The 16,263-nt window shown below is 41.7% G+C and overlaps 2 protein-coding genes across 9 annotated transcripts in view; both read right to left on the bottom strand.

Moving 5' to 3' along the window:
- Nucleotides 1-4,341, bottom strand: part of dhtkd1 (dehydrogenase E1 and transketolase domain containing 1) — a 47,263-nt gene extending 42,922 nt beyond the window's left edge. The window contains exons 1-2 of one of the 4 annotated variants that reach the window (XM_087134081.1): nt 4,102-4,341; nt 913-1,071 (exon numbers count right to left, since the gene is read on the bottom strand). In XM_087134081.1, the coding sequence (XP_086990207.1) occupies nt 913-1,063 (151 nt within the window). In that variant the 5' untranslated portion in view covers nt 1,064-1,071; nt 4,102-4,341. Of the gene's footprint in view, nt 1-912; nt 1,072-3,950; nt 4,030-4,101 lie in introns of those variants that run through there. The other 3 variants (XM_087134076.1, XM_022235283.2, XM_087134085.1) reach the window with 3 other exon arrangements.
- A 1,452-nt stretch (nt 4,342-5,793) lies between these two features.
- Nucleotides 5,794-14,391, bottom strand: LOC147800425 (uncharacterized). Of its 5 annotated transcripts, none has more exons than XM_087144709.1 (5): nt 14,312-14,391; nt 10,992-12,232; nt 10,169-10,285; nt 9,780-9,984; nt 5,794-9,034 (listed from the first exon to the last, which is right to left on the bottom strand). In XM_087144709.1, exons 2-5 carry the CDS (start codon nt 12,222-12,224, stop codon nt 8,661-8,663), a joined length of 1,929 nt encoding a protein of 642 aa, XP_087000835.1. In that variant the 5' UTR covers nt 12,225-12,232; nt 14,312-14,391; the 3' UTR covers nt 5,794-8,660. The 5 variants fall into 5 exon arrangements, with proteins under 5 accessions (XP_087000835.1, XP_087000818.1, XP_087000820.1 ...); XM_087144692.1 differs by having other exon boundaries at nt 14,208-14,323; XM_087144694.1 differs by having other exon boundaries at nt 10,992-12,229; nt 14,208-14,323.
- Between the last annotated feature and the right edge of the window lie 1,872 nt (nt 14,392-16,263).

Below are 16,263 nucleotides of genomic sequence, written 5' to 3'. Positions count from 1 at the left end.
CAGTTGTTCGTGAACCAGCGAAGTTCAGTTCTGACTTAAGGAGCCTCTGTTGCTAAGAAAATTGCGCCCTCTCTTGGTTCAGCTGGAGGCTCATACCCTCCTGTAGGCTTGTGGTGGCTACTGTTATGTAGGCAGTACATTTAGCTGTTGCCGGAAAATCCAACAAACGATATTTTGCCGGGCACATGTGCAGTGACTTTTTTTTTCATACTTAAAAATGTTTTACCAGTACCACGAGAAATCTTAGTCTGGTTCTGGGCCAATATAGCCATTGTGACTTCACATTCACGAGGTGGGAAATGAATCAGACTAAATTACAATTGTAGACTTTTCCGCCAGAGGAAATATCCTCCCGAGCCATGAATGAGAAAAAAAAATATTAACAAAGAAAGAAATTTTTCATTTTGGGGGACGAAAAAGAAAGGAAGACAGCTGGGAATGGAACCCAGCTGGGAGTATATCTTGTAATCTTAAGATGTACGTGCTGTCCGACCCAACATGTCCCTGGAATTAGTTGGGAATTCAATCATTTTCATAGGTGTACACACACGCACAGATAAATGCATTAAAGAGGGTGCTTTCTTCTTTTAGCGAGTTACGTGTAAGTACCATTTATTTAAATTTGCTGGCAACAGCTACAATATAATCAGTCAGTTTCTTTCTTTTATAATAATTATAATAATTTATTCATTTATAAAGCGCATATTTCATATAGATTGGGCCGGGAATCGAACCCAGGACCACAGAGGTGGAAGGGGAGGAAAGAACTACCAAGCCACCTTGACTTGCCAACCTGACTCCCCAATACATTTCTCTTTTCAAACAGGTTTTAGAGCCTATTTTCAGGCTACAGGGCGCTCTATATCAATATGACATCCAACCTCCCCATACATATATACATCCCTATTATACCTGAGGTTTCTGCAGTGCAGTTTTGCATCCAGGCCGACGGTCTGTAGCCGTACACTCCATGATCTTCATGGTAGCGGGCAATGACCACACATCTCGCTGGCCAGCAGTGACGAGCACCAGCAGGCAAGCAACCAATGATGCGAGTCAGCATGCTTCACGCTGAATGTGAGAATCCACAGAAAAAAAATTGGAATGCTGTAAATTGAAGTGGAACTTGGGAACATTAATCCTAATTCTCAAGGCTACTTTTGGCTAGAAACCCTGTATAAAACCACTTTTTTGATGTACATGTAATTTTGTTCAGAAGTATTTTTTAAGAATGCAGTTAACTTTTGAAAGAAGTTAAATGAATGAACCTTATTGGCACAGAAAATGCAATTCCGACTTTTAATGACCGTCTGATTGCATGTGATCTTCTTATTAAACAGCAACCATATGTACATGTACATGTACTCTACACGTACTTGGTCTTGTCGGTGTTGATGTTCTCCACAATTTTTATTTTGCTGCACTACCATTTTCTGCTTAATTCAATGGCATTGAGGACATTTCATTTAAAGTAAAATAATCCTTTCAGTTCCTTTGTAAATTTCATTGTTTTGTTCACTTTTACTCATAATCCTTTCACTTTCATTGTACTTTTCATTTTATTTTTGTTTATTATTCATGTATGTAAATTACATGTACAGGTATGTGTGCCTCCAGATAATCTATTTGTAGCAGGTATTCGGCATGACCAACAAATTCATCACTTGCTGAAAAGAATTCCAGGGTATAGTTATCAATGAAAAATGAAATGAAAAATATACTGGTAAGTACAACGTACATGTACAGGTAGTGCTCACTAATACGCAACCATTTGGCATAGTGTTCAACAAGAAAAATGCTGATATTGCTGCACACAAGAACCTGCCATGGTAGGATTTGGTACAGATGATTAATCCCAAATGGTGTCACAATGCACAGGGTACAAGTGTGGCATCAAGGTGATCAGTTTTAGCCCTTAAGAAAACTTGAAAACCAGATGAATCTAACAGCTACCGGACGCATGTACATGTACACATGACTGTGTATGTTTGATCATGCGTCTAGACAACGTAGTCCAGACAGTCCAGTCCAGAGCCTGGCGTTCAGAAATTTTCAAGATTGCTTTTTTGGCTAAGAAGATGTACATACACATGTACATGTAGGACGATGTTTGTTTCATGTACAACATGTACAATGTACCACAACAAACATACGCTTACCCCTAGAACGGGGGGGTTCAACGTCTGCTGTGCTCCCATACAGGAGCGCAGCGGATGACCAACCACACAATTCTGGCGTTACAGTACATGCACACTGTACGCTAAGGTGGCGCAGCTTACTTTGATTTGTTGCCTCTAATGCACCTTGAAATTTCACAGCAGGCTGAAGTGAAATTTCATTCGGTTCTTACATTTCCCAAAAGCTTGAGTTAACCAGTACATCCTGTTACCCACCCAGGATTAGCAGCTAACCCCAATCGGCATATGTCCTTGTGGTGCGCCCCCTGGGATTCCTAACCTCCAGCAATGCCTGAAGCTGGTGACAGGGCTGGTAACTACTACAATTTGTTCCAGTTTTTAAAATTTTGGCCTGATTTTCCAACTTGCCTTTCAAAGTGCACAAACTGCAACCAAAAAAGGAAAACAAGGTATTTTTAGAAAAAAATTCCACAGAAGCTACCTACAGTGCACGTGTACAGGTACGTAACACCCCGAGCACAAACCCTTGCTAAGTTTAGTTCATTTTTCCTACTGGTACATGTACATTTATACTTTTCAGCACCATCGTGGATTGTACAAGTGTTGAGAATCAGACAAAGTGAAGAGGGGATCATTAAAAAGCAATATTTATAAAGTTGCTATGTATTGAGCCCCTTTTCATGTTTCTAAATGAATATCTCAATATTTTGATTTTTAAATTTGATGGTAATAATTCCATACAGAAATTACTAATTTTGGGAAGAGTTACCCATATAATACAGACAACCCTTCAGGCCTTGTGCACAAACTTCTGAGACTTGTCTGAAAACTTAAGTGTTAACTTTTTAGAGCATGTTATTACTTTCTGTCAACTGTGATAACATTTAAAGGGAAAATTAGTGTTGGTTGTCCGTGTATGGAACGCTTTCCCTTATTTTCCCCTTGCAGTGTTTTTTACCATCAGAAAATGATGACAATGTCCTGAAAAAAAGTCAAATTTAGCAGGAGGAAATACTGAAGGCAAGCATTTACTTGATACTTAGACATGTTAGAAAACACCATTTTTTCAGACCAGTTCTCATGGGGTTTGTGCAGGATATGCCAAGTGATGATTTGCTAATGAAGGATTTTCAGAAAATTTGTTCGAAGTGTGCCACACATGTTATTATGGGAAAATTTCCGGAAAAAATGTTGCATCCTGACTCATCATATATCATCTCAATAAAAAATCAGTCAATACAGAAATGCTGGAAAGACACGAATTCTGGACTGAGAAACATTTACCGATGTTGTTGGGAAATACTTCGAAAATTTTCTTCACTCCCCATAGACTTTGTACACAACTGCAGAAGTGAAGTCAGGATGCAACATTTTTTCAAAATTTCCTTGCTCAATGGGAAGACTGATTTGCAGTTTATAGGACGTCAGTCTTCATTCATGTAGTCTTTGTAAGCCTAGGCTACAGCTACATGGCAAGGCCAAAAGTATAGCCTGTGTTATGTGTACATTGCCTTCATGAACTTCATAATGCAACTTCATTCTGTTACAATACAAATAAATGTACTAAATAACAATACCAGTAAATGTACTACATGTACATGTACTTGGCACCTAGTACTACCAGTGCGTTTAAGGTCAGGTAGTCCACAGTGGGCTAGAACTCAGTTGCATGTGCCCAATTTCCGGACGCAACCGCTCATATTCCACTTTCGGACTAATTTTCATGACACTGCAATCGTTCCCAAAGGTTCAACAGCATGTACATGTTTTATAAAGTAACAGTGTTCAACTGAAAAGTTCGAAGTTTTTTACACAAATAGGTTTGGCAACACTGCGTGAGCATGATGAGAAAAGTCCAACTTCGAAGTAGGCCTAGGCCTACATGTACTGTACATGTACAGTACATGTACATTCCGACCCTCGCGCTCAATGTCAACGGGTACACGCCTTAAACAGAACTTACGCTGAAAACGTTTATTCCAGACTAACAGTTACTTCTGAGGATGCCAATTAGAGCAACATAGGAGTCTTACTTCACGTGAAATGCATGAAATGGTTTCAATGGTCTCGTCTATTCGTCCGTAGTCCGAGTTTTTCCTTTCTCCTTACACTCGGCACGTCTACATTGCTTGTATGATACGAGGTGTTTTGAATGAACCTCGTGCGTACCGTGTGGGTCACTTTTCATAAATTTGGTCGTGGCTTTAACGAGATTGCCGTTGTGACTCGACTGCAGCCCCTTCCCTTAGCGCCGTGTGTAGTTTCAAGCCGTACCCAAGAAATTCGGACACCGCCTACGGCTCTTTCATTGATCTCAGCCTTTGATGCAGAGCATTAATATTGACTGCTTCGAGGGCCTATAGTAAAACTGGCCATCCGAGGTGATCCATGGAGCATTCTCTTTTCCCGAGGCAAAGCTGAAGGAAAATAAAGAGCTCCATGGATCACTGAGGGAGGATAGGTTTATTGTACCGTGACATAAAGCAGTCAATATTTGTTTCATAATACCTCCCCACAGATTCTGCAAAATTTAAGCTAAAAATCAATAATGAAACACTAAACTGGAATATACATTCATCAAATTCATTTCAAGAATTCCAAGGGAACATGACAACGACGCTTGAAAAAATTCATTGACCAATGTTGTTCACTATGAGCCGAAATACACACCTATGCTTTCGTTGCTACGGATATAGTTCTTTGGTTGCTACAGGTAAGTTCTTTTTCAGAATGAGGCCTGCTGCATGGTATAGTCTTTTTGAAGCAGTGGTATAAAAAAGTAAAATTAGCAAGCGCCACATGACACACTTTCGGCCAATCAAGATACAGAATCTGTGGGTGAGGCGTTATAATGGTTTCTACAAATAATTACAGGCTCGGCCCTTACACCGACGTACATGTATTCATAAACACTGCATCAGAGGCGGATAAAGGAATTTTCCGGGGGGGGGGACCGGAGTCAGGCAGGTTTTTTTTAATGTCTCATTTTTGCGGAAAGAGGAAACAATGATGAAACATTGCATGATTTACATTGTTTACAATGGTATTGGTGCACTCACGGCTGAGTTTCGTAGCTCGAAGCCTTAAAAACTACAATGACCATCTTCTGCCATCTCCAGTTAAAACGCATTTTGGAGGAACCATTTTACAAAAATACCAAGCCGCACCGGAAAGAAGGTATTGATTTCAGCCACGATGGAGCCCAGTGGACGGAGAAGCTCTAGATCCTCCATCCCCGCTGAAACACAGTTTATACGCAGGCCGCTCGGCAAGTCTCCTCCACGCACGCCCTGGACCGGCGTAGAACTTCACCACAGCTGCACGAGCCCACGTGCGGCATATCTGACAGCGGTTCCCCCTTTGACGAGCATACATGGGTACAATTCCTGATCTCATCAGCTGTCTCTTGTTCATGGGTGGTTTTTTTTTTCAGGATGACGTTCAGCATGATTGAACACATAAGTTCATTTGTAGAAAAAATGTGAACTCCTCTGTTTCCAAGACTAGCCTCGGCGACCATAAAAAATGTTACTCAAGACTAGGAGTTGCTTGCGGCTTCACACATGTAAACATTTAAATTGAAAACAAACGCTCCATAAAAACCACCAAGCAACCATCAGATTGGCCAATGAACACAGATTCAGCAAACACAATAGAAACACCTGCAACAAAGAAAAGATTCATTTTATTTCTTAGAGTTCATGTGGTATGTTAAACTTTCTGTTTACTCTGTACGCACAATGACTGCCTCATCAGACGCACTTGAGAAGCAAAACGTCTTGCATGGAGGTAAAACAATCCGTGCATGTGACGGTATATACATGTATGCTTACCAGAAACAAGGACAGAATATTATTGATACTAGAAATGGATATGGTTTGATCATAAGTGTACAGGATTGGCCACTTTAAAGCACCAGTTTCTAGAAAATTTTCCAGGTGGGGGTATCAAGAATGTCAGATTTTTTCTATGTCCGACTGTTGCGACCGACGGTCACATACATCAGGGAGGCAGGAAAACATAGGGAACACGTTACACTATAACTAACGCACTTTATACCTGCAGTAGGATATGATTTTTTTTTCTTATTACTATTACTATTATTTATTTTTTTTAAATTATTTTTTTGGCGCCAGAGTGGGGGGGAGAGGGATATGACCCAACCAACTCTATCTGGATCTGCACCTGCTATCTGAGAACACATCAATTCATTATGTCAATGCATGCTGCTGTATATGACATTACATATACCATGCATTAGTTTTCGAATTGCTTCACAATATTGAAATATATTTAATGTACAATAATTCTTGGACACAGAGACGGTTTATGGTATTAAATATTTTCTGGCGAAAGACATTCAAGCAAAGTTGTTAAGACCTCAACAGGGCAGACCATTTCAGTTATTGTCGAAGATATTCAGAAATGGAAACAATACATGTACATGAACCATTACACCGTATGCTGTAATGAGAAAACACAGATGATACACGCACAGGACTGGACTTGTGACTGTCATCAGAAGTGATGTAGTTCAGACCTTTTGACTTTTTCCCCAATTACTAAACTTATTGGAACCAAAATAAGCAGTGGCATATCCAGGTCTTGGATGGGGGGGGGTTGATGAATATTTCTACAAAAATGACTCTTCAAATTTTTTCAACATAAGAAAAAATCCACATATCCACCCCTCCCCGTCCAAGGTGGTAGTAACATTTCTGAATTGCTGGCATTTTCAATTCAAAGGCAATGCATCAACAATATACAACTGAAGTTAAGCTCCGAAAGAACCATTTTGGGGGTCAACATTAACTTCCAATAAAAACAGTTTTCACTGACGTTTTACTGTTCTCGTTTCCAGTGAAGGATCTCAACCAATCCTAATAAACATTTGAGAAGCAAGTCTCTCGTAAACTGTTTTGAAACCCCCTTAAATTTAAATCATCAAATACATTGTAACAGCACTTAGAATACATTGTATTTGCATGGTCATAGTAGAGGTGACCAGTAACTGACGTTATATAACTACATATACATATGCAAATTAGCCATGCCAAAAATCAAAACTTAGATTCTCAGATGCCTTAACAGTAAGTCATTTCAATTTCCACAATGGTCTTCTAGAATAGTACTCAGTTTGTACATGAATCATTTGAAACTTACAGCATTAACCTTTGGCAAAAGCAGACCTTCTTGAATCATGAAAAGTTGTTAACTGTGCACTGCAGGCTACTGGTGATATCGGGCTTTGGAAGCTACAGAGGCTGGGTTTTTTACCTTCCTCACATCAACGAAAATTCTCCAAATTCTCTGGGTGTATTTTTAGGGATTTGCAAGGTTCAATGAATGGTTCATTGGTTCAATGAATGGAACATCAGTGTAAGTGAATTTCAGTCCACTGTGATATGCTGCAATCTCGTCAAACCACATGAAAATGGCACTGAAAACTTCATCTGTGACCGTTTTATTGCCAGACATATTTTAAATATTCATAATTTTGTGATACACTTCTCCATTCTGTTCGACACACGGTTTTCCAGTCGCATATTGAGTTAAATTAATAAAATTTCATGTTTATTTTTTTCATGCTACGCACATGTAAAGTTCAATCCTTTAATATTCACACCTGCTATTTGGAAAGTGGATCTCAATCACCCACAGTGCAGATTAGAGACAGTACGAGCAATACTGTAGGCTCTTTGTAGGGTATTAATGTAATGCAGAGATGTTTTCACCTGACAGGTGCATTTACACTTGCTTGATGGGGGCATGTCGAGGTCCCACTTTTGACATGTTTATGACTCATGATACAGAGGTTACAATAATACAATTTGATATGCAAGATGCACACCATGAACTTAGATTGGGGGTGCTGACACAAGTGACCCGGTAGACAGAGGTGCACAGTATTTACGTAGAAGATAGGCAAGGCTTCAAATGGCAAAAGGTGTGAGTGAAATGAAGAGCCAGACCCCACTGTGGCACCGGCAGATAACAACAATTGCACGTGGCACAAGTGTGAATCACATTGCCAGTTGATGGAGAGTTCACTATTATTTAACTTGAAAATAAGCTTCACTGTCTACATACATGTACATGTACATGTAGTTTACATGTACAACCCAGGAAATATGGTTGCAAACTTGTGTGTGCTTCTCCAGTGGTGGCCAACCTTGGAGAACTTGTGTGGTCATGTGGTATACTTTGGTGTCTTTTGACAAGACCCTCTGGCATGACTCTTTTCGTCGGAATTTGTACAAATTAGTTGCTTCTCGGTGGGAGCATTGGACGGAAAGTGAGCAACGGTGCTCCCTTATGTCTTCGCCTGGGCCTGATTTACATGTACATGTGCATGGCTCTGCCAGGAAATAACACATGCCCTTATGCAAGCCACATCCACATAGATGTTTCGTACTCCTGGCTGAAGCCAACTGGTTCAGATATGATCTCTTTGTCACAAGCAGTGGGCAGTTGTGCTCCAAGTCCATCTTCAGCACAATGTTTTACAGCATTCACAGATCATCAAAATTCATCATCATCTTCTTCGTCATCATCCAGAGGGTTACCATCCAAATCGGCAAAATCGTCAAAGTCGGGCTCATCACTGCTCAGAGACGACAGCAAATCCTCGTCATCCTCATCATCATCCAAGAAGTCCCAGTCGTCATCTTCCATGTCCTCTATGTCCTCCACGTCACCCAACCCAAACCCAAAGAATCTACGGAAGGCAGGCCCGCCCACGCGATGCTGGAGGATTTCCAGGAATTCGTCCACCTCACTGCTGTCACTGTCGAAGGAGTCATCAAAATCGTCATCGTCGGGGTCCAGATCATCCAGAGAGTGGTTGGCTAGGTTGCCCCATGTGCGGCCCCCTTGCTGCAGCTCCTTTTCCTGGTCTGCATTCAGAACAAGAAGTTTACACAGACAAAAAGAGTTGTGTACGTCACTGATTTTTTGCACAAAGTCTGGCAGGATTTCAGTGCTTCAGTGGGACACAAATAAATTACATGCAACAATGCATAAAGAACCAAGTACTAAAAACGGACCTAATTCCAGGTGAATTTTTTTCCTTTTCTGCTGAATTTGTTAAGTTTGTGACGTTGTCTTCAAAGACTTTGTCATGTGCATAAACTATAAGAATTTTTTGTTTCTAAGAGAAAGAATATTTTGTGGTTTCACACATAACTTGGACAAGAAAGGTTTCAATGTGGATACTTGGTATTGGCGACAGCTCAACAGGAAATTGTTATCACGGAACTTGCTTTAACACATTTGTAAATTGAGAACAATCAATACTATAGACAGTCTAGCATGAAAAATTAATTTTTGAAACACCACATACTTTTAATGCATGTATAAGTTCCCCACTGGAATACGTACATCCCTACATCATCTTACCAGCACCTGTTCTTATTCTCAGGGATAGACCCATAAGTAATCTAATAAAATCAAACTTATATGGCACTCAATATAATTGCACATTGTTTGAGCACGATTCATCACTGAAACCTAATTAAAGCATAACATGCTGTCTGTTCTGTAAAAAACCAAGAGAAATAAAGTGCCTTCAGTTCTGATGGGTTTGGGGCCATCAGGGTTCAACAATGGGCCTCGTACGAGTAACCAAATGGCTAGCTTCACCTTGTCTGTTCCTGACAGTCTCAGCTCGCTTCTTTTCTGCCTCCCGGCCCACCAGCCGGACAAACTTGGCCAGGAAGGTGTCCAGCTTGGGGAGGGGGTTTCGGGAAGAGATATTGGCTCGGCATATGGGGCAGCGGTCAGTCCGCCTCTTCCACTGGGTGATGCAGAAGCTGCAGAAGGTGTGCGAGCAGTTCAGCACCACTGCCTACATTCACAAGAAGAAATGTGGTTAAACAAATCTTCAAACATGTCCCCTTGTGCGAAACAAAAACACATGTACACAGAAGATGTTTTACCACTTGCAGCCGGGTGGTTTGAAAAATGCACACCCGACCCATTTGTGAGCGTCAATGTCTCGTAATGATTCAACTGGAAGTTTTACAACTCACTGATATAAAGAGTTCTGAGCAGATGCTGCATCGAAGCTCACTGTCCAGCAGTTGATACAACTCTGTCAGGGTCTTCTGCTTGGTTTCTCTGTATACAGTTGCTCCACTGGGTGGGCTCTGTAAAGTGAGAAGAGTTAAAGCACAGTGCATACGCTTTGTCAAAAGGTACACTTGTCCAAACATTTTTTTGTTTTATACTGGTATTTTAATACCTCCTTTGGGGTTTTTCACGCGATTGTTTACAACCTACATGTACCATACAGGCAGATGCGGACTGCACATTATAATGCACAGCAATACGTTCATGTGTGTACACGTACATGTATTGTACATGTACATTTATGAATCAATTTTGGAAAACTAGCAAAACAGCATCTCACTTCCAATTGATATAGCTTTCATACCATGCATAATGGCGTTTTCACAGTGCATTTCTTAAAATGCTCCCCACAAAGTTTTGTCAAATGCTTTTCTTTTTTTTAATGCTCTGGGCCAAAAACATGTACATGTGTGCCTAGTGACCAACATTTGAATACATGAAGAACTCAATGAATACCCTGGAAAGTATGCTGTTACATGTATTTCTGAATCTTTGTCAACTCAAACATAATCCCTGCAGTCTCCTGACAATGAACAGAGCATACAGACCAAAACATGGAGTCTCCTACAGTTTTTCAGAACAACACATGTACATGGTCACAAAAAAGATATTTACATGGTGCTACTAGAAATTGTTACCAGTATTTATCCTGAAGGATTCTTTTCTGGGTCTATTACTGCGTAGTAAAGAATCCATCATCAAAGTATATGTAAATGTACTTACCTGTGTATTTACACGTGCACCATCTTGCTTGTTGGAGGCTTCTGGCCCTTTCTTATTTATCTTCCGAGTTACACAATAAATGTTTGCCTTCTGTCGTGGGGCCTGACGTAGACTGTACTTGTGCTTCCCAGCTGCGGTTCTCCAGGTCACTCCGTTCCACTGTAGGCCGTTTCTGGCCATTTCCATCTCCAGTCTGTCTCTCACCTCTTGAACTCGATGGAGCTGGGCAGTCCAGTCCTTCTGCAGCTGCCCCAGTAGTTGTCTCTTCTCCGCCTCGTAGGCCCGCGCCTGCTCCCGTAAGGTTAGCCGGGCCCGCCGCACATCTCCCTTTCGGCACCGGAACTGCTCCCTCCACTCCTGAGCCAGCCGGGTCCTCATGGCTAGCCGCTCGCCCTCTGCCTGGCGCCTGCCGGCTGCCAGCCGCCTCCGGATGCGATGGTCCTCAGCCCGCAGACGCCTTCGGTCCTCCGACTGGACCTTCTCCCGCAGCTTGGCAAGCTCCTTGTGGATGCGGATCCGGCGGCAGCTCAGCGAGGCCCGGGCAGAGCTCTGGTTGCGGGCCAATTCCTCCCGCAGCCCCTGCACTCTGGCCTGCTCCTCCAGTATGCGCCGTCGCATCAGGCTAATCCTGGCTTTGATCGTCTCATGGTTGTTTGAAAAGGCCAGTGCATCATCTCCGCTGTCCTTGTGAGGTGTGGCAGGGATGTTGGACACAGACGTTCTTTCAGCTGTCTCACTGCTTGCCCTATGTAGCGTTTCCTGAGTAGACAAACATGTGCATGTGTCTTCTGCTGGAATGTCTCTCTTGTTCCTCTTCTTGGACTTGACTGGTACACGTCTTCCCGAACACTTTCTGGTTTTGGAGTGTCTCAAACTTTTGCTCGAAGCTTTTCTGTGCTTCAAATCTTTCCCAGTATGGCACTCTTTGGGGTAGAAAATGCCCGAAAATGACGCTTGGTCAACAAGTGCTGGGCCTCTGTTGTAAATTCGGTTTGACTTCATTTTGTTCTCGGGGCCACGATTGATTTGGAGTTGTACGTTTTCCTTTGACCTGAGCGCAGTCTGAGATCGCGTGCACCTTCCTGTGTCACTTTGGCCCGACAGTGATAATTTTCCAGTTCTTGATGGTGCTATGTGTAGTTTTGCCTGACTCTTGCCCCGTGTGTCTCCCGAGGGCTGGCTTTCAGACGACCGAAAACTCGCCATTTTGCATGTTCTTCTCGGTGGTGTCATTACGACTGCTGAGAAATCAAATTAAAATATTTGATGTCTTACATTGTAGATGTCGCAAAGACACTTACAGCTTAGCATTGGCCCTCTAAGATCCCTCAAAAACCAACAAGTTTTTGAAGGAATTCGGCAGTGTTGAGGAAGGGTTCAAATTTTGCCGTGGACCACTAGACCGTGTCCACTGATTTTGATGTCAGTGTCATGCAGCCTATAACAATACATGTCTGGTGAACTAGCTAACACCCCCAGACTACATGTAAAAGTGGAATATAACGCATGCTTACATATTTGGTGTTCATCTTGTGAGGGCATATTAAAATGGATATTCTTTAAATTCATCCGAAAGACCAAAAACTGTAGCTGGTGTCAAATGTATCTATATGTAGGAAGACGGTCTTGTAAAACTGGTTTCTGGCCAGTAAATCTTACGAGTTACTGGACCAGTAGTCCAACAACTTGAGAGTGGTTCATTGACTTCACGGAAAATTTGCGTTTGATCTTTAAAATCAATATCATTTTACCCTAGTTTTAACGTCCTTTAGCATTGGCCAGGCATCTTGTCAACCACAAAGTTTAATCCCTTAGCGTTGGTTGATTTGACTGAACATGTGGCTAAGGGTACTCCACAATGACATACATGTAGCATGCCACGGGGCCTATGCCACTGCATACCCCCAGCATGCCCAGCCATGCCAGCCACTGCAGATCAGTCTGTCAAGTCTACGGTCTGTCAAATCTAAGGTCTGTCAAGTCTACGGTCTGTCAAGTCTATGGTCTGTCAAGTCTACGGTCTGTCAAGTCTACGGTCTGTCAAATCTAAGGTCTGTCAAGTCTACGGTCTGTCAAGTCTACGGTCTGTCAAGTCTACGGTCTGTCAAGTCTACGGTCTGTCAAGTCTACGGTCTGTCAAGTCTACGGTCTGTCAAATCTAAGGTCTGTCAAGTCTACGGTCTGTCAAGTCTACGGTCTGTCAAGTCTACGGTCTGTCAAGTCTACGGTCTGTCAAATCTAAGGTCTGCCAAGTCTACGGTCTGTCAAATCTAAGGTCTGTCAAAGCAAAGGTCAAAGATGAATCATGCAAATTAGTGATTGAAACTGAATCCTGGTCCTTGCCTTAAGCTTGGTTCACTTCCCCATTTGATCTTGGATCGAGCACCTGTCAAGTTGACCATCTGACCATAAGCCTACATGTAGCTAGGGACCATCTGGCTTTGACCGAGTTGACCCACACCATGCGTAAACAAAACAATCTAATGTCATGATGAACATGGTACATCTACATCACTGACAAAGTGACAGTCAAGATTTAGATGTCACAGAAGGTCCCATTGATGGCCAGGTGGACTTCCCGACCATGCTGACCATGGCATCCATTGCCATTGTTATCTCCAGCTATTACATCAGTCCCAACATGCCCAACCATAGTTGGGCATATCCCAACTAGAGGGCTATAGTTGGGCCAGCCCAACTACAGCACAGAGGTCCAGAGTGCATGTGTCCAGCATGTGCCAAAGTCATATCGTTTACAGTGTCATGCCATGAAGTGCCATATTTTAGATGAATTGTGTCAAGTGTTAGATGCATAATTTGGATATGGTTGAGAAAATTTCGATAGAAATTGGTCAACAATACTAGTTGGGCCACTCAACTGCAGCACTACCTGACTACAGTTGGGAGTGTCCCAGCTGTAGTTGGGACAGACGCTATAGTTGGGGCATAACACAAACACCACCCATCATTATCAATCGTCAATTGCCGGCCGCACCAGTAGGTAGTAGTACTGGTACATGTAGTATGATTACCAGGCCTATCATGTGAAAAAATTATAGGCCTAGGCTACTATCAATTATCATTTGATAGGCCTACCTTATTACCGGTACTCAGTACTATTTCACGCGACCTATAACTAGGCCTCAGTAAAACAAACCCTACAAACATGGTTGTTATTTTGATAACACGAATGAATCACGAGAACACTTTACGTACATTGTAGTGTTTCTCAATTTAAACGACACAAAGTTTTGACACCTGCAGTAATTTCAGTGAGTCCGTCACATAAAGCGTCGGTACTGAGGTCAACACTGTCTCACCTTTAACTTACACCAAGACGTGTAGTGAGGGTCGGGATCTGACTACTTTATTGTCGTAAATGAAAAAAATATAGAGGGCGGGCATTCAACGGCTCTGCTCCAACGTTTGTAGACCAACTTACAAACACCCAAAAAATATAAATAAAAATAAAAAATACAAGTTTTTCAAGTGTTCACACATCGAATGCAAGCTCATTCTTCATCTGTCAATTTTCTTTCAATTTCTAGTTGGTTAGTGGAGGACTTTCGAAGACATTTCTAGCCAAAGAATTATGACCCCTAAAAACCAGTCTGGAGAAGGCTGAAGCCCTCGCTAGTTTGAAACTATTGAAACCTACACCGTATTCCGCTGCAAAGGCCCCATTTAGTTCAGTACTTTCAGAAACAGAAGCTACAGTCCTGCCTGTAGCTTCCACTTCCCCCCAAAGTATCCAATATCCAGGCTACCCGCCTATTAATTAACCTGCTGCTTTAATAGCAGCGAATTTAACAGGATGGAGGACGTGATTTATACTAGCCAGTAACCTCCCACCAGAAGCGTTGGAGTACGTATTCCCTCTTCCGGCACAATCTGGTCTAGATAGTCTCTGTTACTATTTAGTCAGCAAATATCGTTAAAAATAGGCATCTTCTTCCATGCATCAAACTCCGCAAGTTAATATAAAAGTACAAGCCTTTTAAATAGTATTTGTAATGTAGAGTTACTTTTATTTCATCTCATGGCACATCCATGTACAACTCAAGGGCATACATAAAATTGTGGTGATCCTTATCTGTATATAATAGGCCCTAATGATTAAGAGAGAGAGAAAAAAAACCAATTATTGTGAATATCGAGAAATGCATGGAACCCACAAAAACGCAAGCTTCTCGAGTGTAAGTCCCGCGCTGAACAGCTAACATAAAAAAAACAGGGTACGTAACAGAAAATGAGCAAGATAAACTTTAGATGAATGCATGTAAATAACATTGAGGACGATTATAAATTAGCGTAGTGATATGTGTTCCAAATGCGAATTTAATTTTGTAAATGTATATGTAGCTGGGCCTGATAAATTTTAAAGGTGATGTCTTTAAACAAGCTGGCTTTAAGGAAATTTAAAGTTGCGTACATGCTTATAGCAAAATAATGTAAGAAATAAACTGAATGCAGTCCTCTGTAGTGGAGACGTGGGGACAATACGAATTGATTTTGAAATTAGTCGAAGATGGAGTGGGTATTAAAAACTAGTTGTCCATCTTGTGAGGGGACAATTAAATAAAAAAACAATAATTGTTAGGGAAGGCATCTTTGTTGAATAAACATCAGCACTGTTATTGAAAGCACTAAAACGAAATTACCCACATTTCAGTGGTCTTACACAAACCCAAATAAAACAAAACAAACTAAGCAAATTATAGTCAAATTGAATTCACTGTAATCCCCTTCTGTAACACGGGCAATGCTTTCCATTATACCAGCTGCTATGAACGCCATTCATCATCCATCGTCTTAACTTGACTATAACGGTCGTCGGAAACCCGGTGATTATCACCCACTCTTTACACGGACTTTATGCGGACTGACAATCATTCAGCTGTCACGTCCAAAGCAATTCCGACAGAGAATGTCAGTGACAGAGATACAGAAGCATGAGCGAGAAAGTTCTAGACGTCCAAAGCAAAGCAATTCTGACAAAGATTGTCAGTGACGCAATTAAATAATTTACAAAGATGCAGAAGAATGATGCCAGCGAGAATTCTTCTAGAACGAAGGCTTTTAGAAGTGATGTCTGAGACTCTAACGAAACGACAAAGGTAATCCGAGGTCACGCCAATGGTGTTTGTTTTCGAACGGACGTCATTCTGACGTAGGCTGGAATTATTTTACCGTGCGATATAATTACTGAGTTGGATGTAACCTTCGCTTCCAGTACGTTCTAGCTTCATAGTATATTCAAAGATGTGCCCGA

The sequence above is a fragment of the Acanthaster planci genome, linkage group LG01, assembly GCF_054643075.1.
Source record: "Acanthaster planci isolate LZ-2023a linkage group LG01, COTS_SCS, whole genome shotgun sequence".
NCBI lineage: Eukaryota > Metazoa > Echinodermata > Asteroidea > Valvatida > Acanthasteridae > Acanthaster > Acanthaster planci.
This window is presented reverse-complemented; position numbering and strand designations above follow the sequence as displayed.

Coding starts and splice junctions, on each gene's coding strand:
- LOC147800425 (XM_087144709.1), bottom strand. CDS start 12,224: ATGACACCACCGAGAAGAACATGCAAAATGGCGAGTTTTCGGTCGTCT. Junction 10,286..10,991: donor GTGCACGTGTAAATACACAG/GTAAGTACATTT, acceptor CTCACTTTACAG/AGCCCACCCAGTGGAGCAAC. Junction 9,035..9,779: donor GACTGTCAGGAACAGACAAG/GTGAAGCTAGCC, acceptor TTCTGAATGCAG/ACCAGGAAAAGGAGCTGCAG.